The 24,945-nt window shown below is 35.4% G+C and overlaps 1 protein-coding gene across 1 annotated transcript in view; it reads left to right on the top strand.

The window, feature by feature from the left end:
- The window catches only part of LOC136031903 (histone acetyltransferase KAT8-like), a 43,130-nt gene extending 23,764 nt beyond the window's left edge, over positions 1–19,366 (top strand). Inside the window, exon 7 of the mRNA XM_065711893.1 lies at positions 18,479–19,366. Coding sequence (XP_065567965.1) covers positions 18,479–18,692 — 214 coding nt within the window. The 3' untranslated portion in view covers positions 18,693–19,366. The remainder of the gene's footprint in view (positions 1–18,478) is intronic.
- The last annotated feature ends 5,579 nt before the right edge of the window (positions 19,367–24,945 follow it).

Here is a 24,945-nt window from a genome sequence, read left to right as displayed (position 1 = left end):
TTCATTGTAGTTTTAAGCCTGGAAAATTATTTAACTTTATTGCTGTTCATCTTTGGCTTAGTGCAGCTCCTTACATCTGTTTGAAAAACTTCTTTTGTGGAAACAGATTTTTAAAGTTAATGAAATAAAAAAAAAGACATAAATAGATGCTCCTATGAGAATTAAAAATACACCTTGAGTTTGATTTTGTAGTATTTAACTACAAATATATCGTGCTGCAAAAAGTGTATCGCTTTATAGATTCAAATTTGATTAGTCCTGGTTAATTAATTCTGAATTAATTCATTATAGATTTGCCAGGTTTGCGGCTTCACTTTAGAATTATTATTATTATCGAATGTAAAATTAACAAAAACGGTTTTTAAAAAGTAAGCTTTAAAAGAACGTTTGTTCTTAGCTATTTCGCCTATTATGTTTCTCTTCCTTTTCTTTCCTCTGAAAGCCCGAAGGATAGTTTTTGAAGGTCAATAGCGAGTCAATGGTCCAATTTGAAGTATGCCCAATTTTGGCTTCTCTCAATAGACATTTAATAAAAAAAGAAGGATCATAAAACAAAAACACGCCAAAGCTTTTGGGATTTTAAAGCAAAGCTTATTATTCTAATTAAACGTCCATTTTGCTCCAGGAATTGTTCTTAAAGAATTAGGACAAAAAGTCAAAACACTAGCGTAAAGAGCAAAGTCTTGTTGAAGAGGCAGATCCTTTCCTAATCATAATAATTTCTGTTCGTTTTAAGGTTTAATGTTGCTCCTTCGCGAAATCCGGCTCTCCATGAAAAATTCCAGTACTTGTGTATTGTACACCACTCACTCAAGTTTACGATGTGTAAAACTCGAGAACAAACCGGTTTCTTTGTTAGTTTCTCCGTTACTTTAGAAACAAATTTGGACTGTATGTTTGCACATCGGGGGGGGGGGGGGGTAAAATATAGCGGGTCTGCATGCAAAATGTGGTAGGTACAATTATTCTGCATATTATGAAATAAGAATTGTTTTCAGACTTCAAACTATCCAAATACTTTACACACACCCCACCCCTTATGTGCAAATTTTATAGGCCAAATTATGTATTTCCCATCCATTCTGTTTCCTGTCTTTGTCTTGTCTCACGCTAAGCTGAAAGAAACTAACGAATAAATCGGTTTGTTGTCGAGTTTTACAGAGCGTAAACCTGAGTGAGTGGCGTATAATACATGATAACCAAAATTCCTTACACCTACGAAAAAAAAACTGAAATAAAATTCTCAAAATTGGAAAGCCTTATTTTCCACGGAGGGGGGGGGGTATTTCCCGGGGGTAGACGTCAGTCACCGTTTCGAAGGTGCTTTCACCTGTAAGCTGCTTCCAGTACCTCTTGTTTCCTTTTTTGCTCCACGACCACATAAACTAGCAACGCCATATAGTGAAGACAAAAAAATTGAGTCAAAAGAGGCAGTCTAAGCAAATGTTTTGCATTCAACTCCACATTTATCAGATAGAACTAAATTTTAGTGTGGGTGAAGAATGTTTTTGCCACAAAACTTGTATTTCAGCCGGACACTTGACTTTGGCTTATGAAGTCTTTTAATTTTTTATTGAGTCTTTTAATGAAGTTACACTATAAGTTTTTAAACTTAATACAATCATACCTAGTATGAACGACTCGAGATAAAAGTCATATATCTTGTGCTGCTATTATTTAGCTATTCGAAGATAGCTGAACTATAGGCCTAAGGGGGCCGGAAGGAATAATTTCTCTTTTTATCTCAATATTTGCTATTATATGTCTTATCAGGGCAATAATGTTCTAGTTCCTAAATTTCTCCGATATGTATATATATATATATATATATATATATATATATATATATATATATATATATATATATATATATATATATACATATATATATATATACATATATATATATATATATATATATATATATATATATATATATATATATATATATATATATATATATATATATATATATATATATATACATATATATATACATATATATATATATATATATATATATATATATATATATATATATATATATATATATATATATATATATATATATATATTTTAAATATTGACCATTGTCTATAACGAATTTGATTTTCAAGATGCACCCTAATAAACAATCCAACACGGTTGCTTTTCAGATGATTTGACTAGCCTTTGTATGTATGCAAATTTACTGGGTTTCTTCCGATACTAAATGCATCTAAAAATGAGTACGTTGTTTGAGATATGACTGGCTATCTGGGGCATATACATGACATATTTACTAGACTGAGATTTTTGACTTGTATTCAAAACCATATTTAGCTAGGGCAGACATAAGTAGTAAATCATATTATTCTAAGCGAGGATAATGATATGTTACAAATATTTCAATTAAGCCACCCGCCAGTTAACCATAGTTAGTGCACTGTGTATTGATTTTTAGTATAGTTGAATAAAAGTTAATACACTGCACGTGTATTAATTCGAGACTTATTGCATGTAGTTGAAAGGAGCTTTAGGAATGAGCCGTTTCAACAATTAAATAAAAAAAAATAGTTTTTTTTAATTGAAAGTAAGGAGCGACATTAAAACTTAAAACGAACAGAAGTTTTTTACTTTCAGTTCAAAAAACTAGTTTTTTTATTTAATTTCTGAACGTTTTTGAATTAATGCATGTTTGATTTTGGCTCTCCGCACATAAATTATTAAAATGAAATTTGCATATTAATTCTTTTTTGGCTAAATGGCTTTATCTTAGTTTTGATCAGACGATTTTGAGAAATAAGGGGTGGGGAAGGAGGCCTGGTTGCCCTCCAATTTTTTGGTTACTTAAAAAGGCAACTAGAACTTTTAATCTTTAACGAACGTTTTTATTAGTAAAAAATATACGTAACTTGAGAATTAACTTACGTAACAAACTTTTATATTCTTATATTTTTATTATGTGTTTGGAGGGGTTTGTCCCCTCGTAGAATAAATAGTTGAAATTACTAAAAACACTTTAGCATAAAGAGTGAGGTATTTATCTCCTCCTAAATACCTCGCTCTTTATGCTAAAGTATTTTTAGAACCCCCTCATATGTATAATAATTGCTGTTCGTTTTAAGTTTTAATGCTACTCCTTACTTTAAATTGAAAAAACTTTTCCATGTTTATTTTTTCATTGTTTTTCTTATAATAATGCTAGAAAATCCTGCGCCCTTTTCATTGAATTTCTCTTCCCCCATGACATAATCCTCCAAGGAAAGATCCTCCCACATAGCCCCCTGACCTCAACCCCACCCCCCAAACCAAAAAAAAAACCCTGAGACCCTCTGTACGCTCCCCAATAACCATTACTGTATGTAAACACTGGACAAAGCTTGTAACTTGCAGCCCCTCCCCCAGGGACTGTGGGGAAGTAAGTCATCCCCAAAGACATAGTTATTATGGTTTTTGACTACGCGGAGCAAAATGGCTATCTCAACATTTTGTTCCGTTGACTTTGGGAAAAAAATGAGCGTGGGAGGAGGCCTAGGTGCCCTCATATTTTTTTGTCACTTAAAAAGGGCACTAGAACTTTTCATTTCCGTTAGAATGAACCCTCTTGCGACATTCTAGGACCACTTGGTCGTTACGATGACCCCTGTGGAAAATAAAAAATAAACACCCACCCGTGATCTGTCTTCAGGCAAAAAATAAAAAATTCTACATTTTTGTAGATAGGAGCTTGAAATTTTTGCTATAGGGTTATGCGATGGTGTGATTTTCGTTAAGATTCTATGACTTTTAGGGGGTGTTTCCCCCTATTTGCCAAAATAAGGCAAATTTTCTCTGGCTTGTAACTTTTGATGACAAAGACTAAATTTTATGAAACTCGTATATTTAAAATCAGCATGAAAATCCGATTCTTTTGATGTATCTTTTAGCATCAAAATTCCGTTTTTTAGAGATTCGTTTACTATTGAGCCGGGTTTCTCCTTACTACAGTTCGTTACCAAGAACTGTTTGATAACAACATCAAGGTTAGTAGAATACCATCAAACCAGTGTCAGTTTCAGGAAAAGGTTAGGTATACACGTGCAGTTCATCCTATGGAACTGAGGCTAAAATGATTTAATACCAATAAAGCGGCTATCTTGCTTTTGTTGATTCTTTGTATGGTTAATAAAGATGTTGGGTAATAAAGGTTAGGAAAAGATGTCCCTGCATGCAAGGGTCCAACACGGATTTGAATCTCGTAGTTACTCCACTTGCTATTCGAGTCAGATGGGGTTGCCTAGCATCTGCTTGGATAGATTTTCTTGAGAATTTGTGTTTGACGAAGATATAGTCAATCTTTGTGATAGTGTATAGACATATGGGTCCGACAGAATGTTCTTTAGACATATTATCTTATTTCTGTTATTATAACTTTTGGTGTAGTAACAGCTAATCTTTCCGCTCAGTGTTGTTGCTCTCGTAATAAGTTCATTGTGCTTGGATGGTCTCTATGGGTAAAACCATTATATGAAACTTATTTATTGCTTTCTTCGATTATCTGTGAGGATTACACATGGTGGTTTTTTAGGCCGTCCTCGTTGACTTTGAGAATCCTGATTTCATTCTGCTTTTTGGTGGGTGCAGTGTCAGAAATCTATGAAATGCTTGAGTCTACTAGTTGAAGGTTTTCCTTTAGCTGGAGATATCTGCTTCAACCTGTAATTCTAGTCCCTTTACATCGGTAGTGGAGGGTAATCTCTCTAGCTTGATAAATGTCTATCCTTGTACGATCATTTTAGTCGTATCTCAAATTGTGCCAAAGATTCATTTTTTTTTTATCCTTTGACCTGAGTGACTTAATCCACCTAATTATCCACCTCAGTTATTTTACTACCGATTTGTAAACTAAAATCAATCTTAGCTAGATGATCTTGATGCCTATGGCTATTCTGACAGTTGAAGATCCACATATGAAATTGTACAGAGGTAATTTCTCTGTTTCTTTCAATTATTTTTCTTTGTTTTTGAATCAAATGATGCTATATGATTCTTCAACAGTGGTTACCCTGCCCACTGTACAGAAAAACTGCATGCGTGATTCAAGTGACATAAATAAGTTTTGTTTCACTGCTTTGGATGTCAATATGTCAAAACTTCTTGAACATCTGCTGCTATTCTCTCTGGAATCTTGTTCAACACACTGTATAGTAATCAGTTTGCTTGTAAGGAACATCTTTTAGAAGAATTTGCTATCTTCCTACTGTGTCCTGTTAAAGAGTAGAATTGGCTAACCTGCTCAGGTTTAACCTACTTCTGAAAAGTGACTTTTCGTGAACTTGACAAATTGTTGTCATTGACAAATAAAACTTTTAGGCGTAGATCTACAGCTTATAGTAGTGCCTGGGAAGTCTGTTTCATAATCCTACTTCTACCGCTTTCTCACTTGCTTGACTTGAAGGATTCCGTAAAGACAAGTTTTAACCTAAACCAAATAAGAAAAGATTGATCTGGAATCCGGCTTAAGTCTAAGGAACCACCTTTCCAGGCCTTTGGTGTGAGAGAAACAGAATCTTAAGGAAATTTTTGAGGTACGGTATGGATTAGACTGGAATTCGAAGAATACTTTCACCTTACCAGTTGGGGAGGGTTGGGAGAAAAATCTCAAAAAACTTTCTCGGTCCTGATCTGTGCTGGATTGTCTTAAAATCTACATATTTGAAAGCTTGATTTTCCTTGGACAAAGGGAACTTTAGAAGAGTTCTTACATCATAAATGTTAGAGATGAAAGGGTATTAAATTAAATCGAAATGATTAGTTCGTTCTTCATGAAGACAGGAGAAGGGATGTTCATTCTTTGAAAACGAATGCTCTTGGGAATCTCGGAGAATATTCTTCTCCCTTATATTCAGGGATCGGTGGACATATTTTAGATCGTTGTAAGATATGTTTTGTCGTGTGTTCTTTTTCGTCCCCTGTATTCAGGGGTATCTGTGCAACTCAAACCCATTTAACTTAACCTTTTTAAGTCAACCCTCATTCAACTCAACCCCCGTTTAGCTCAGCCCTCGTTTAACTTAACCCTGTTTGACTCAACCCGCGTTTGACTCGACCTCCACTCAACTCAACCCTATTCAACTCAATCGCCATTCATTTCAACTCCATGCAATTCAATATCATTCAAATCAAACTCACTGGGAAAATTTGATGTGAATCACATTTAAAGGAAAAATACTAATAAAACTATAACCATTAGATTCCTTATATGAATGCTCTTTCAAAATGTTGTGGTCGATTTTCTCATCAGTCAGGCATCAGCCTGACGGATGCAGATATAGCCCTAATAATACATTTCTCGGCTGTTCTGCATCTCGTTATGCATTACGTCTTCCTTGTTAACCAGTTTCTGGCATTCTTGACCCGATGAAAAGCTTTCTGCCAACAGATGTCAATGCATTTGTTGGATAAAAACTTTATTTGAAATGGTTTCGAAATGCGGGTAGCAGTGGAAGGGAACATGATGATATGACTAATAGAATCATACTGCAATTATAAAATGAGAACTTCATTGTTTTCTCTTATATATATTTTGTATATATCCTTGGGCTATAACGGGCACCACCAGGAGGGAGGGGTGCATTGTCAGAAAAGTGACTATAATATTTGCCCTGTTTATATATATATAAACCCTATATAGGCCAGTGTATTCTCCTGATGAGCCCTTATGTTGGGTGTTGCCTCTGAATTATTTGTCTATATTATTTTTTCTATTGTTTGGTAAATGACGACTTATACTTATTGACGACATGACTGCCTGTCCATGGATTATTCTTTATGGTTGATTGTGTGTGGCTATGCTGTTTGACCTATGTGATTGTATGGATGAGTAGGGTTAAGGCCTCATTCAAGTGCTGGTCTATATTAATCACTAATTTAGGAAAACAGTCTTCCTTTTCTCCTTCTGTCTCTCTTTTTTTTTTCTTTTTTTTTTCTTTTTTTTTGTGTTTGTGCTGTTGCATTGGTGATTTCTCTTTTCATGATATATATATATATATATATATATATATATATATATATAAGGGAGATAATATATATAGAAAGGGAGAGAATGCCAGGGGGACTTCCCCAAGGTTTTTCTGCTGTCCTCATTTGTTTTTTTTCTCTTTTTTACCCCTTTTTAAAATACACTTGTCAATTTGCTGAATTATCCCCTCCTCCAAGAATTTGCTCTAGATCCGCCTTTGATATTTGGGAACCATCAGGGGGGGAATACGGAAAAAGCGACCATTCCCCCCTTCTAGCCTTTTGTGGAGGTTGAATGGTTAGATTGAATGGGGGGGGGGTGAGTTTCATTGGGGTTGAGGTTAATGGAGCTTGAGTTCCACAGGGGTTGAGTTGAACAAGGGTTGATTAAAAAGGTGGGCTGAGTTGCACGAGAACTGAATTCAGGTATTAATTTACATATTTTAGAGCACTTAAGAGAAAGGTTGAGATGGCTAGGATACTTACTGCGTAAGAAGGTTGACAGGTTGCCAAAGAATGACCTTTTTGGCCAACCGTCTAAGGCTGAATGAAAAGCAGGTCGTCCTTGGTTGGGGTAAAAGGGTGTTGTAAGAAATGATTTAATGGAAATGGAAACTTTCTGGGAGAGTGTAAAGAGGGAGGTTATGAATGGATTGGTATGGAGGAGGAGCGTGCGTAGCTGTTTTGACCTCGGGTGGCTTGATGCTGCCGCAAGTTTTTAGTAGTAGTAGTAGCAGTAGAATATGTATTTCATCACATGTAATTATTTCTGTTCCCATTAAACTAGCTCATGGGGACGTGATGTTTAGAGATCGGTCTGAAAAAATTAATTAAGGTCTCGAGAATGGTATTCTTTGTTTTATCCAGATCGTTTATGGGGATCTTGATTCTGCCGCTTGCGCAAGAAAATTACTTACATTTTCAAGTTTTGTCTCTGTTTGATAATGATCTAGTTTTGTTAAAATCCATTGATTGTCACAGCTTTTTCGTTAGAACCCGTTTTTTTTTCTTGCACAGTAAATTTCAGAGAAGGATTTAGTGATGTAGTTCAGAGAAAGTGTTGTTTCACAAGAAATACTTCAAGAATAAGCTTATGAATTTCCACTTTTCTTAAATGGTTTCCTTCTTAGGCAGTATTTAGCTAAAAGGCTATGTTCCAATTGAGTTTTGTAATGGACAACGCGAGTTTGTTGTTTTGTGTCTTGTGAAAAGAAACGAAAGATCAAACACTGTTCCGGTTTTTTCTTTAATGATTTTTTCCAAGCTGAGACAATTGTATAAATGTTAAAAATGAAAAAAAAAATCCTGAAGAACATTGGTGATAGTATTTTTAATATATGGATTTTCGGTTTAATTTTGTTGTTTTGGCAATTTCAGTTAAATGACTAAATTCTTCGTTCAGTATTTGACCACATTTTCATGTTAGTTCTTTGTATAGATTACACTTTAGCACACTATATATTTCAATATGTCGCAGCCTTGTAAATGATTCATCAGTAATATTCCTCTATGATTTTTTGTTTCTCTAATTAGGGGTACAAATTCCTCTTTTGGAGGAAATAAGGAATAATTTCGAATGAAAACCCCCTGTAAAATGTCAAATTTACGATAGAGAAAACGGGTTTAGTCTGGAAATGTTCTGAAAAATTCTCTGACCATTGTCGCTAGTATTCAATATTGAAAGGAAGTTCTCCTAAATCGTCCTTTTGTCTTAAATATCAGAAAAACATTTTACCGTTAACTTTTTAACTCATCGGCCTGGGAGAGGGTCATTATACTGTGCATAATATACAATCATCGTTGTCATTTATAGTTTTTAAATCATCACCGCTTGGTTGTGTCCCCCCCCCCTGTTGCCTCGATGTACATATCTTACCTATGATCATAAATGCATTTACGAACAATTCAAAACGGGCTGTGCTTTTTGATCTGCTGATTTAAGGTTTAGTCCAAAAAGAGAACTGTTCGGTAAATTGTGTTCTATATTGTGTAAATGTAATTTATACCCTATTTTGAGATTTATAGGCCTAGATTTTTGGCCGTTACCAGCATGTTTCCGTGTAGTGAAATGAGAGCTGAGGCACAATTTTTTAATTGTGGCGCCAAGGTTTATCTTTTGTACATTTTGCAAAAAAAAAATGACGTAACTAATGATTAAAGGCAAGCCTGAAATCGAAATCCGCGTCTTTGAGACTAAGAACTGGTAAAGTATTTTAATTACTAGTTTGATCCCGGTCACTAAAATAAGGTAGGGGGTAATAGCATTTGACTTTGGCTGGACATACCAACAATTTGAACCACCTCACAACCGAGATATAAGTGTTGAGATTCCATCATTTCATCGTGTCCAAAGCCAAAGGGCATCTGAAATTTATCATTTAACAGAATAAAATCTTTTTTTTTAAATAGCCATTTATTCGAGGACTTTAACATTTAAACCCGGAAAGAATTGACGGTGTAGCTAAAGAACGTGGCTTTCAATTTGGCATTGCTTATGTTACAGGACTATGGTAAAGTTACTGATCTCATTAGGTATCTGGGGTTTGAATAGAAATCTGGTGGATGACTAATTATTATTGATGGATGACTAATGATATAATATTGGTGGATGACTAATAATTAAATATCTAGGGTTTTAATAGAGATCCGGTGGATGGTGATGGTGGATGATATTATGGCTCGACTGCAATTTTGACTTGTTTCCGTCTACCTTTTTACTGGTTTATAATGGCTTCTTCTTGTCTCATCTTGTTTGAAACATAGTGCTTTTGACACTATGAGAATAATTTTCTGCACAAATATTGCATTCTATTCTATCAGAAAGGATGAGATGGCTAGGACAAGTTCAGCGGATGAATCATGACAGTTTGTCAAAGACTGTCCTTGTCGGCCAACCGTCCAGTGCCAAATGACAAGTAGATCGTCCCCAAATGGGGTAGGAGGATGTCGTAAGGAAATATTCAAGAGAAATAGGAACTTCTTGGGAGGGTGTAAGAGGGAGGTTTTGAATAGACTGGGAAAGAGGAGGAGCGTGCCTAGCTGTGTTTGCCTCAGGTGGCTTGGTGCTGCAGTGAATTGGTAGTAGTAGTAGTAGTAGCAATCTATCAGACAGTGTATAATATATGTGCAACACAAAGCTATTGGTTAATTCCTCAATACCCATTAAACGTGTGAAATATACGAAAAATTCAAGAATGTTTGGGATAATCATAGTGCCTGGATGTTTCGGGGAAAGGGACTGAAGCTTGATTTATATTCTTTGAAATTCCTTGAAAAGAAAGGTTTTACTGAAAGGTCTTTGGTTAAATATACTAAGTGATGGGCAATTATTACTTAGTATTTACTAGCCTTTTAACTATATTTGCTGAAACGACATAAGGTTTATTAAGCACAATGGATCCATCATAAGCCGTGATGAGGCCAATTCTCATTTTTAATTCTAAAAAGACACTGAAAGAACAATTAAAAAGAAACGAACAAAATGTAGCAACGTCGAGTAGTAACTAAATCTCAAAATAGAAAGATGGAATTAAAATTTATTAATTATTAAACAAATTGAAAACAAATTAATATAGCAAAAGAATTAATAACAGGCAGTTAAGAACAAGCAACAGTACTGTTAAGGTCTGATCAACTGATAAGGCGTCACAAGGAGCGAAAATAAAAGAGATCAAGGGATCCTATTTATTTTGGGAAGGATATTAAGACATGTCAAGGTGCTCCTTGACAAAGGGGATGAAACTCTTGAAACTTGTTAGCGTACTGATCGGTGAGAAATCTGGGGCGACTTAGGAGGGTAAGCGTAGGAGACCAGGTCTGAGATATTTGAAGCGTAGGAGACTTAGGCTGAGCTATTTCAAGCGCGAAACTTTGGGAGTATATCCTCAATGCGGGACTTGGAAATGGTGGGCTTGGCAAAGCGCAAGTATTTGCCATCGTCCTTTCTTCTAAGATAGTGAGGCAAGATGCTTTAAGAAAAAAGGAGTATGGGTTTTTTTCCCTTTTTGTAGATGATCCTGAGCGGACGTTTCTGTAAAGACTCCATTTCGTTCCAAAGTTCTGTGTAAAGATGGGATACCAGACCATACATACATAATCCAATAGCGACCTGGTGAAGATAAGTTTGACCTAACAGTTTATTTTAACTAAAATCTTTCAAATCTTTCCAGTTTTTTTTCTAGTCAAGCATGTTGAATGTGCACAATCTAATTTTTCTTGATGGTTGGTTTCATTCATCCATAATAATGGAGCTTCAATTTTGATACGTAACTGCAGCTATTTAATTCCGATTTGGCATTGTTTACGAAAGCAATATTGCCAATAGCTTGAAAAACTTGTCTCTAGCATGTCAAATCCGTTACAAAGAATCCTTAATTACTTTTTTTTCTAAATTTCGTTTTGGCGTCCGGCAGACTGGAGCTTTATTTTAATAGCTGTTATTATTCAAAATTGTTTTGGAGAAAATGAGGGCATGGTAATTGGAAAACATGACATGCGTGTGAACAAGAAACAAGTCCTTGCCGCTAGGAAGAAATAAGGTACTTGCTCTTTTCTAAGTTTGTCGAACTTAAGATGACTAAAGGCTGCTAACGGATTATCTTAGCACAAAATATTACTTTGAAGCTTAATAAAAAATAAAAAAATTAATATATACGTGGTAAACTTCGAAGCAAAATATATAAAGTTAAAAAATAAAGGATTTGATTAGTGGGAAATGGGACGAAAACAAACCAGTGTCTCATATCTCAGGGGTCATGTTTTCTTTTATTTTTGAATAAGTTAAGTTCAAAATCTTTTTGGGAATGAACCGTGATAACACCATTGCGAAAGAACATATAAAATGAATAATATTTTTCAAATTGTTGCGGAAAAGTTATTGAGAATTACTAAACCAATAGATACTTGGCCTACAGACCAAGTATAATTAGGAAAAAATACGTAGTCATTCCATCACTTACCTGTTATAATTGTAGAATCAGTGTAAAATTATACTGACGTATGGTACACCTGTTAAATGAAGCAAGGTTTTAGTCCCATTGGCTACGCTAGTCTTTGCTTTGGAGTTATTCAACTTGCTTTGGAAGTATTGATTACTAGTGGAGCAAGCTTCGCTCGGTGAAGTGAATTTTAGACATAAAACAGTATACGGCGTTTCCCCCGTTGAAACGTGTACCCCCTATACCCTGATTCACGCTAGAAAAAAAAGTGTTGTATAATTTTTCTAAATTTAGATTGCCAATACACAGAGATAAAGTTGAAGGTATTTTTTAAAAACTAGGGGTCAATTCTACCTCCCCAATGGACATCTATGACAAGTACAGAGGCTGGAGGATCATTAATCCTTGGTTGATTATAATAAATGCCATAGGACTTACCAATGACAAAATAGAACCTAACCCAAAATAAAAATTTCCACGCCTGTAGAAATACCTGTATACAAATAAAGAATCCCAAACCACATTATGGAATAGCTAATCTTGTATACAGAAATGATAATTTCGGTAATATTCGCTTAATCTCTTCTTTGCCTCGTTTGTTGATAAGAAAAAAAAAACACTAACTTACTAATCATTATTCTTGCACCGTTTTAAGTTTGTATCATTTTTGAGTTTATTTCTTCTCGTTTCAGAGTTTTAATTCCAGGGCACCAAGCTTCGCTTGGTAAAGTGAATTTTCCCCCGCGGTCATGCATATACCCTATATCCTAATTCGCACAAGAAAAAGCCTTTTTGAGTAAATTTCTTTTGCATCTTTTTTAAAACAAATATACAATAGGGAAGGTGTTTTTAGGCTTGAGTGTATTTTCCAATTCTCCCCATCCAATTAGTATAACTGGCATGTTCAGTGACTGGAAGATCGTATTCTAAATCTGGGCTGCTTATGATAAATGCTACGGAGTTTTACAAACGACAAAAACAGAACCAAACCCAAAATAAAATCTGCACATATGTAAAAAGTTCTATATAAAGATAAGGAGTCCCAAGGTAAAGATTATATCATGGAATAGCTAATATTCCGGTAATAATCGCTCGCTTTCTTGCTATTGAGCAATATGTCTCAATAGTAATCGAAACTCTAAGAAACAGAGCATTGGTAACAATGAATACATCAAAACAATCAAATTTTGATGCTTATTCAGAATATACAAAATTCACCAAAATTTAAGTTACCCATCAAAAGTTACGAGCCTGAGAAAATTTGCTAAAATTTTGAAAAAGGATGCAATACCCCCAAAACATCAAATAATCTCAATAAAAATCAAACCATCAGATTCAGGATATGAAAGAATCTTGCTGTAGAGGTTTCAAGCTCCTATATACAAAAATGAGGAATTGCACATTTTTTTTGCCAGAAGCAAGATCACGGATGTGTGTATGTGTTTTTTTTATTTATTTGTTTTTTTGTTTTTCCCAGGAGTGATCATATCAAACCAGTTATCCTATAAGTTTGGGAGACGGCTCATTTCATCGAAAATCGAAAGTTCTAGTGCCTTTTGAAGTGACTAAAATATTGCCCCTCCTCTCCTGCACCCATTTGTTCCCGAAGTCTTCAGATCAAAATTTTGAGATAACCATTTTGTTCAGCACAGTAGAAAGATCTAATAATTATGTCTTTGAGGATGGCTTGACCCCGCAGAGCCTCAGGGGGAAGGAGTTCAAGCTATGAACTTCGCAGATTGTTTACATATGGTATTGGCTATTGGGAAGTATACAGATGCTTTTAGGGGTATTTTCTTGCCGAGGGAAGTTTACTTTGGAGGATTTTTCCACGGAAGAATTTTTCGTCGGGGAAGGGATTTTCTATGAAGGGGAAGCTGCATTTCCTGGCATTAAAAAAATGATCTAAGATTAAATAAAAAAACAAGTTTTTTTCAACTGAAAGTAAGGAGCAACTTTAAAACTTAAAACAAACAGAAATTTTTACGAATATGAGGGGTTTTCCCCCTCAATATCTCGCTCTTTACGCTGAAGTTTTTTGAACTTCAAGAAAAGCTTATTATTCTAATTAATCGATCTTTGTGTTTCATGAGCCATTCTTAAATAATTGGAATAAAAAGTCAAACTTTAGCGTTAAAAGTGAGGTATTGAGGAGAGGGCAACCCCCTCATATTCGTAATAATTTCTGCGTGTTTTAATGTTGCTCTTTACTTTCAGTTGACAAACTTTTTATTTATCTAATTTATATAAACAAATCATTGTTCGTTTAAAGACATAAGGTAAAATGATTGGTTGATACGAAGGAGTTTTTTTTTTATTTAGGGGAAGGCCCCCCTGAGTTCGTTTCTGATTAGTAGCATTGTGATTTCTTAGGGATCAATGAACTCTATCTGTAAATAAAATTCGCTTCAATTTGGGAGGCTTCTCCAACGTTATCGTTTGGCTCATGCCTATTTCTATAGTCGATCCTGGATTTGAGATTTCACATTAACCCGTATTTTTATTATATATATATATATATATATATATATATATATATATATATATATATATATATATATATATATATATATATATATATATATATATATATATATATATATATATATATATATATATACATATATATATATATAATATATTTATCATATGTGTATATAAATATATTTATCATATAAGGGAGAACAAAGTTAAACTTTACAGTACCCAGTTATCCAATTAGTTCACCTAGCAGCAAAATGCGACCAATCTATAAAATGTCCTAGATGTGCTCGTTCCCATGTGTCTACAAGAGACACTCCATGCCAAGGCATCCCAAAGTATGCTAACTACGGGGATGCTCATTTTGCTTTCAGTTATAAGTGTCGTGTCATTCAGGACGTTCTCAAAAAGAGCCAAAAGGCAAAGAAATGACTGTCAATATTGACTTAACCATATGTTCATTCAACATCAATGGCACAAAGGACATAGATCATTCAATTAGCCGAAAGTTAAACGATTTTGATATCTTGTTTCCCCAAGAGAATCTTCTACCACTAGTCAGTATCAATTCGCTTCGTAGATGTGGTGATTATTGTTTATACGACAAACGCTCCGAAAACCAGAGGGAGACCCTCGGGTGGACTTGCTTGCCTAGTTAAATGATCCTTGTCCCTCACACCTGTATTGTACCACTCGGCTGATAATTTTTGGCTATTAGAATTAGTAATCTTGTATTAGGGAATGTAAACCTTCCTCATAACCAGAATTCACTGTCTTCTCTGACGAAATTTGCAACTGTGTGCTCCTCCATCAGCAGTCTGATCAAAAATATTGAAAGTCGTGGATACGATTGGGTTCAATGGGTTACTTCAACTGTGATTTATGCAATAATTTAAGCCGCGCTGAACGTATTTAGAGTCTTTACCTGCTGGTTTCCGTATTGTCCCAAAAGATTCTAGACACACCTACATTTATAACAGTGGAACTCTGCACAACATTGACCATTGTGTATGCTCTGCTACAGTGTCTTCCTCGGATGTGTATGTTAACGAGGATGAGCGTGATTACGACCATCTCCCAATATCCTTAATTGTCTCCATTTATTTTTTGCAATCCCGGTTGGCCGTAACTGGCAGTAAGCTTGATAAGAAGCGGTGTTATAAAAGTGAATGGAGGAAATTGATCTTCCATTATACATTTCTACCCTTGCTGCTCTCCTCTCAAATATTAAAATCCCTTTCAGCTTGCTGTCCACTAGTGTTTATTCACTAAACTTTTTCTCCCTTTTAAACACATATTACCTTCAAATCGTTGCCTGATTATAACAAGCAGAAGCCGCTGCCGTCCCTTGTGTCCGAATTCGTTTAATAACTCTTAATTCTATTTGGAAAGATCTCCCCGAATCAAAAGTTATTAAAAATAGAGCGAAGTTCTGACTTCATATGTGGATCGCCTGCGGTCGCCCAAATGTAGGCCATGTTTTTGATATTAAAAAGAAGACAAAAGAAGAATTCAAGCGGTATCTCCATAGTATATAGTATAATGGCTCCGAATTTCCCAAAACCGCTTCCCAATGGAGACAAGTGACCAATTCCTCTAAGCTGGAATTCTCTGCGTCTAGTGATGTTATTCATTCGGCTTTTTGGATTAAGCACTATTCTAGTATATTCATTGTCATTAACCATGCTGTGCATTCTCGTTTCTCAAATCTCCTTAGTGATTTAGTTCCCTTGAAGCTGAAGCAAAAGCATATAGGAGTTCATCTCTTGTGAACAATGGCTTAAATGTATTAAACAACTTAAATCTAAATCTGTTGATCATGAAGGTATTGCTGTCTCCCACCATCGAACGGAGTCACGAGATTTAGTGTTTCACCTACAACTGGTTCTCCAAATGCCTTGGCATCCTCTCTGGTGCCTGACTCCTTTCTGAGCGGTGCAGTAACCTCGGTGCTAAAGCATGAAGGATCCTTTAAGTTGTGATTCCTAAAGACCCATAACTGTGGCCTGTAATTTTAACACAGTTTTTAAGTATGTTTTGTTACCTTTTGTAACAGAAATTATGGATAACAGTAAAAATCAGTTTGGATTCAGTCGGCGTATTGGTCGCCAGCTTTCTCAACGTGTTTTAACTTCTGTCCTTTTAAAGGTTCAAGTCACTGACTCTGAGGTCCAATTTTGTGCCTCGACCTTTCTAAAGCTTTTGACAGTGTTTTTCATGATCATGTTATGTTTTCCCTTGTCAGTTCTGGAGTCAACGTTTCTGTCGTTCTTCAGTTTTCAGGTATAGTAATTCTCATGTTCGGCTAAAGTTTCACTCTAATTTTCATGGGAATATTCCAATCCGTTCGGGAGTGTGTCAAGGTGGTTTTTTTTTTAACGTATCTTTTCAGTATTAGTATCCACGGTGAGTTATCCAAAATCATGCCCTCTCTTTTTGGTAAATGTCTCTTATATTGCATATGCGGATGATGTACTTCTTTTAAGCCGTTCTAGATCTAGCCTCTCGAATTCCGCATAATCTATTTCAAAATATTTCCGAAGTGTTGACGAGTCATTGAATATTGATAAGTGTGAGTACCTAGTCTTTAACGCAAAGTCTATGCCCATATGTCGTCCGTGTTCTAGTTCCTCCGTCCGTTGTGTTTCTGATTTGCGGTGATTAGGTATTCATATTTGTTCGGATCTATTAACTCTTAGGATCAATATTGTACGGGATGTTAAAGAAAAACTTAAAGTGGGCTATGGTAAAATAGTGGCGAATCGTGGTCATTATTCTCGAAAAGCGCTTGCATTGCTAAATAGTAGCTTTTGTGAGGATTCAACACTTTTCCTGTTTGGCATTTCACCTATCCTAAAAAAAAGGATCTGGCTGAATTGCGTATATTATATTTCTGCTATTGTAAGTTTCTGCTTTATTTACCCCTGTCTTATAGGAACAGGAAAATAATTCGGTATTTCGGGGCTTCTGACATTATTACTTCTTTGCGGAAGTTAGGCTCAAAATTAGAAAAGAATTATGTTTTTTTCTCTGGGGCCCTTCCAACCCTTAGTTTGTTTATTTATCCGTTAGTTTTCACTTGTTTTCGTTTTATAGTTGTGTTATCTTTTAGAGGTTCTTTCGTCAGCTGAGTTATGATTTTGCTGGTATGGTTGTGTTATTTTTCTTTCATTATCGTTTATTTACTCCACTTGTCTTGTATTTTAGTGGATTCAAAATAAACTATCATTATTATTATTATTCCTATATATAAGTTTTAATGTATCTTATTAAGAGTTTTTAACTTGTCGGAATCAAATTTTTGAAATCCATATCTACAGTTTCATATGTAGTTTTTTTATTTTTTTTTTCATTAACCAATTATTGAAATCTAAATGTCCTGCACAGTCAAAGAAATTTAATTTTTAACCGACTTTTCTTTGTCCGTGAAACAAGGATTTAAAATGGAAAAAAAAAAATCTATTTTAAGCGTCTAAACAATACATAGGTGTTCATGTAGTGTACTGGTACGGTCCGGTCAGCTTCATAAAAATTGAAGACCTTACCTGTAAACTCGAATTTGATTTGTACCACGACACAGCGAATCGAGACTTTGTTGTGGATCACCACCACCTTTACTGATTATCAGTATTATGTCATGAACTTGCTTTTGTTTTATGGAGTGCTGCTGATTCTGTATAATTCTTTTATCTTGTGTGGGCCAACTATCTATACAACTGATAGTTATCTAATATGATTTTTCATGTGTATGCTTCGTCCTCCATCTGTGGAAAATTTCATCAAGAAATCTACCTTTAAAGTGACGAGAGTAACTCCTCGCAACGTCGCTCTACTGGTCCTGCCAGAAAGCATGTTTGGATAGTTGATTATTTTCAATGGGGACTGCACACTCAATCGAAAGATTCCCTCCTTATGTCATATTTTGTTATCATTCAAAAGGAGTTTTAACCTTTTCTATTGGTTATAAATATTATTTCCCCAAATTAGCAGTACTTCGTTGTTGTTGCACCCGGAATCTTGCAATAAAAAAGTATCATTTTTGCTGATATTGCTATTTTAAATTTCATTTGTCTTTCCAGCGAGATAACAAGCATCACGGAAGCCGACATTATATACACTATGCAGCTTATGAACCTGGTGAAGTACTGGAAAGGGCAACATGTTATTTGTGTCACAGGGAAAATTATAGAAGAGTTAATTCGGTCGGAACACTTCAAACGGCCACAAATCACTGTTGATCCGACCTGTATTCGATGGACGCCGTATAAAAAAGTTCCCCGATCTAAAAAGTAATATTATGTGAGAACTTTTTACATATTGCATAAATTACCTGTGGTCGTGATTTCTAAACCCGGCGACTGTCTATAGCGTTTAAAGCAAGGGGGATGATTATGATGACTCTAAATTAGATGTTAGTATGATGAGTTCTTCACAGATCCTAACTCTTTTGCATAAAGCATAAGTTTGGTTAGATCGAATGCTGACGGGAGTTTAAATTTGAGCTTAAGTTAGTTTAAGTGAAAATACTTGAATGAGTAGGCTTGGGTGGCAAATCCTTTGCTTAAAGCCAAACACTTGTGTAATATAGGCCAAAACCGAAGTTTGTTGGAAAAGAGTTTAAGGGAGGGTGTTTTCCCAGTTTTGATGTCTACACTTGCAAAGGAAAATTATAGCTCTTGCCCACTCTCCAATTGTAAGTCTTGGCCACCTTCTGTGATTTTTATCCGCCCACAAGGCTCCCTGGGTGATACATAGCTCCCTCCTGAATGGAATGTTCGATGGAAACTAAAATCGATTTACGAAATGAGATTTATAACTGCTTTACAGATTGAAACTTTGACCTTTGTGTTCACAAACGGTTCCTCCTATCTTTTGCATTTTTTTTTTTACTCACTTTTTGTTAGTGCTGTGCTTACGTTGAATTTAGTTGTTATGCATGTTTCAAAATAAAATAATTTGAAATGAAATGTTAAATATTTCCTAAATTTATTTAAAGAGTCAGAGATGAAAGGGTGATACAAGTTTTTGGTCTGTACTTAAAAAACTTTCATCTTCTGTGGGTGCTTCTTTTGCTGACAAACCCTCAAAAACAGAAATTTGCGTAGATGAGTTGGGAAAGGAAGTGAAAATAAACTTTGCATTGATCTAGCTCTATATCGTTCTTTTGAAGAGGATCCTTTGCAAAATATGAAGATGAGAGTTAGTCAGTAATTTATATAACAACCTTAGATGATTAGTTGGTTAAAATCTTTCTTCATTGTACGATGAGGAGGATAAAGATTTACAGAAGTCCCTGAGAGTGAGGATTTGGTTCTTTTCGTCTAACATTTTAGAGTTGATAGATGATCGCCATAGAGTCGATAAGTGACAGCGCCAGCCTTTCGTAAGAATGTAGTTAAACTACCTGATTAGCCTTATTAATCTGCTTCTTCACTCCAGCAAATGCCATATCTTTAATTATAAATTTTAGATATATTTCTAATATTAAAATTTCTAAAAATGGAAATTTGCGTAAATGACCAGGGAAGGGAAGTGAAAATAAACTATGCATTTATTTAGCTCTACATCTTTCTTTTGAAGAGGATCCTTTACAAAATATGAATTACTCCATAATCAGGGTATATTTGACATGACGCTGTCTCTTTATCTCCTTCTGTCCTTCTCTCACTCGTTTCTATTTTTGTCTTTTGAGAGAACCAATTTTTCCAGCAATCAAATGGGAAACTTGTAAAATTTAATATTTCATTAAGATTTCTGTTGTGAAGGAATATATCAGAAATTCATGAAGTTTAAATATTGAATATTATGGTGTCATGAGGATATTATAATTTAGATTAGACAAAACCTAAATATAAAGGGATCAATTTATCATCATCATCAATCTATCACGTTATAGATATAAGATGCCTATAGAACAAAGTTGATTGTTTAAGCGCGTAGTGAAGACATCAAATCTCAATGCAAAAATGCAAAATGCAAAAATGATCCTTTTTTGCAGCCAGAAAGGGTACTTTAACATTAAATATCTCTTAAAATGTCCTTTTTCTTCTTTTTCTCAATATATCCTAGCTTGTACACTATCTTCTCTTAGGTAATGACACTATTCTACATCGATAACGTGTGTCAGATAGTCCTTAGCTTGAAAAGGGTTTGTAAGATCTTTTGGCAGTGATGTCGAGAACGACAACCCTGGTCGTACGAAATTTGAATCCATATTGCATTAGTCTGGACCATTCTCCTCTAAGGATGCAAAATATGGTCCATGAACAGCTGTACGAGACTCCAGAGAAGGAGTTCGAACATAATTCTTTTGAAAAATTCTCGGAACAAATCTACCTGACTGTACATCTTTCATGAAAGTGTGAGAAAGGTTGCAGTATTAAGAAAAACATTGGTCTATGAGTAAAAAACGGCGATTCAAATGTTTGAGCCATGTCTTACGGAAGCCTCTCTAGTAGGTGCCTGTCAAATTCTTTCAGATGATAAAAGGGGCGTTAAGGAGGATAAACCGGTGGCACATAATCAGGTTAGGTTGCGAACCTATTGGAATAAGGCTCCAAACGTTCAGAAAGTTTGGTCACTGATGGATGACCCAGTAGGTCTCATTCGCGTAGTAGCTTGCAATAAATCGTTCACTATAGACCAAAGAAATCGCAGAGATCCCCAATGCCGAACGAGGCTGAAACGCCTGATTCCTGTCACAAATAAAGTAAGCAGTCAGTGAATCATTTTTGTACACTTTTTTTGTACCGTTTTCTGTTTCTTAAATAACTTGTGGATTTTATAGTCATTATTGGTTCTCCAAATGAGCTTTTTGTCTTAAAAAAGGGGTTTAAAATTCGTCCGAAGAAGTCTAAGTAATTTATATTTTCGGATATCAAAGGCAACGTTCTAGCGTTGCCTTCAATGAATTATTTTTCTTTTTTTTTCCGTGCCACTGCGTATGGAAGTGGTGGTCGTAAAAACTTGGAGAGAACAAATCCGATATTGAATTGCAAGTTTTAGCCCCCTTTTTAAAAGCTTAAAGTGATTGGAGGCCACTAGCCCCCATCCTGTGCCCTTTTTGTTTGATCTTGGACATGGGAGGCCCCCCAATCTCGGGGGGCCAATAGGATCATATATTTTAGTGGGGGAGAGGGAGGATATTGGGGGGGGGGGGAAACGGCTCAAGAATTGTTTTGTCCCTGATTGGTTTGAAACTTATAGCTGTAAGTCCTTGTTCCAATATGAACCTAATGTACAGAAAATTTTTGGGGGCACGGGTTTCCCAAAAAAGACACCCTAAAAAGTTCGAAATAAAACTATCTCATTGTGTCGCAGCTTTTGTTCTTAAATTCTTTGACTAAGGGGATCCAAGGAAAATAGAAAAAAGTACTAGCTCCCTCGTAAACGGGGCCTGATTTCCTTCTGAGCGGCATGGAACGCAAATTTTTAATTCTTCCGGCCAAGGGAATTCTAATGTACAAAACCAATTTTAGCCTGGGAGCGTGAACCCCACAAAAAGAACAGTTTTTTAATTGGCTTGAAACTTATATCCTTGGGCTATTAGGCCGAGTCCTTGAACCAAGGGGACCTCAATCCATCAAAAAAAAATTGAAAAATGTGTTTGATTTCTCCGAAAAAGAATGAAAAATGTTTTTTTTTTTTTGGTGGGGTTATAGTCCCCTAAATATAGAGCCCTGAACTAGTCCGAAAAATGTATTGTCCTGGTCAGTTTTAAAATTACAGCCCTCTAAAATGAGTTCCAAACTCTTAAAATGGTTTCTGATCAGCTCAGAACTTACAATCGCAAAACTCAGAAGCATACGACATCAATTATTTTGGATTGATTTGGATTAAACTTTGTCAAACAAAAATTCATTTTCAAACTTTTATTTTCTTGTTACAATGTTGATTTGTCCAAAGCGTAACATAAGCTAAAATTACGGAAAATTATATATAGATCTCAAGTTTACTTGGCACTGCCTATGTTATGGACGAAACTTGCTCCATAGGATTACCTGGTTTAACGTAGTCGTAAGCTATACTATGATGAAAGATTCCACGGCATAGTGTCAAAGTACCATTAGATTGTTTTCTACTTGGAGCACAATTTTCCGTGATTAACTTATCAAAGTGAAGACTAGAAGTAGATTCTTTTGATATTAGAAAAAAAGAAGCTTTGGAACGGTTTTGTTCCTATCTGTCAATATAATCTGACAGAAGGTATAAATATATGATATTTGTAAAAACTACTTGGCAGAATGTTTTTGTTGTCATTGGCTTTTTATACCAAATTATCATCAATTCAATTTTCCATTTTTTGGCACAAGTATGATGTTAAATTCCACGAAGAACACTGATCATTCATAGAATTTTTCTTTTCTTTTATCGGCAGATGTGACTTTAAACTGTGTGGCCATTACCTGAAAGTTATAGTCATCGTTAATCCGAAATTTAAAACGTCTGGCCCTGACGGTGCAGTAATTTATTAGCTGAACTACCTAATAGGCTCGTAAATTTGAAAAAAATAGCATTTATGGTTTCCTATTACATGACATTGGATTAATTTTCCCACGGGTCAAGTTTGATCCTTAGTTTGACATTTTTTTTCCATCAAACTGTTCATAGTCGTGAATGTCAAGTAAAGCACGACCTTTACTTTTATCAATAGAAACTGAAACTAATAAGCCTGAAACTTTGATAATAATATGCACATAAAAGAAATCTGTTATCTGTTCTGATAGCAAATATCTAATGTTCATTGGTTGATCTATCAAAATTTATCATTTAGAGGAAATTTACATAACTTTAGAAAAAGGGCAAAAACCCCGCAAACACAGGTTCAATCAAATTGAAAATTGAAATTTTCACCACGATTTCGAAAAACGATTAATCTGCGCGGTCGCGTTGACTTGAAATAGGGTCAATAATAAGGTGTATCTCTTTCTTTGAGTCTCTGTTCAAAATTGGGAATCACTTAGAAAACAGATAAGGTATTAAATAAACTTCAAATACAAAATTACTGCTCGACTTATGAATTTGTCCATTCTGTTGAAAATTATTCTTTGGATTATATTCGGTCTTCCGTAAAACAATTTAAACTAACTGTCGCAAGATTTGTATGAAAATCTGATATTTAGGGTGATTTTTATTATATCATACGCAGTGTAACAGCACTGCCTAAGTAAAGAGCGATGTGGGCACACTGCATTATTATTTTTTTGTATTTTGTAGACCAGGGCACTTCGTATAGAAGGAATTGTCGTAAAAACTTCAAAAGGAGCTCATTTGATTGGAAATTGCAAGTTCTAGTGCTCCTTACAATAGTCGAAAGTGATTGGAGGGCAATCAGCCCCCCGCTAAGCCCATCATTCCTCAAATGTGTCGAATCAAATTATGAGATAGCCATTTCGTTCAGCGTAGTTGAAATATCCAGTAATTATGTCTTTAAAGATTACACCCCCCCCCCACAGCTCTCTAGGGAAGGGTTGTAAGTTATGCCCCGGGGACATATAAGGTTCTTGTGGAAAGGGTGGCTGTATAAACTTCGGAGGGGGCATCACTGGATTGAAAATCAGAAGTCCTCGTGCCTTTTTTAATAGTCGAAAGTGATTGGAGGCAAACCAGCCCCCCCCCCCAAACACCCTTAATTTCCCCAAAGATTCCCAATCAAAATTCAGAGATAACCATTTGTTTAAGCATATTTGAAAGGTCCAGTAATTACATTTTTGGGGGTGACTCCTCCCCCCCCCCCCAAGGCCCTCAGGGTAAGGGCTATAAGCAATACTAGTTGCCCTTTGTTAATGTTTATGGTTTTTCTAGAAATGGTGGCTATATAGATTTCAGAGAAGGCTCATTCAGTGTAAAATCGAAAATGCTAGCTCCCTTTTTAAAAGTCGAGAGTGGTCGGACAGCAACCAGTGCCCCCCCCCCCACATGCACCCTTTTCCCTAAATTCTTCCGACCAAAATTTAGAGATAGCAATATATGAGTATCAAATTTGGATATGGCTCATTGATTTGGAAATCAGAAGTCCTAGTGTCTTTTTTATAAGAGTCAAAAGACATAAAAGGGCAACTAGCCCCTTCCCACCGCTTATTGTTTTCCCCAAATGCATCCGATAGAATTTTTTGGACAGCCATTTTGTTCAAAATAGTCGAAACATCATATAGCAAGGCCTTTGGGGTTGAAACAACCCCTCCCCAGAATCTAGGGACATATTCTAGGGGCCCCGAAGGCGTAATAGGTTTTTATTGAAGGTGTGGTCGTGAAAACTTTAGAGTAGGCTCATTTAATTGAAAATTGAAAGCTCTAGTTCCCTTTTAAGAGTCAAAAGTAATAGAGGGCAACTAGTCCCCCTCATGACGCCCTCTTTTACCCAAAAGTATCTGATCAAAATTGTGAGACAGTGTTCTGTTAAAAATAGTCCAAAAACATATAAAAAAACTTCCAGGGTTGAAACAACCCACCAGAGCCCTAGGGGGTTGTAAGTAATGCCGTGGGGGCATACAAGGTTTTTATGAAATGGATGGTCGTATTAATTTTGGATAGGGCTCATATAATT

The sequence above is a fragment of the Artemia franciscana genome, chromosome 10, assembly GCF_032884065.1.
Source record: "Artemia franciscana chromosome 10, ASM3288406v1, whole genome shotgun sequence".
In the NCBI taxonomy this organism is placed as follows: Eukaryota; Metazoa; Arthropoda; class Branchiopoda; order Anostraca; family Artemiidae; genus Artemia; species Artemia franciscana.
This window is presented reverse-complemented; position numbering and strand designations above follow the sequence as displayed.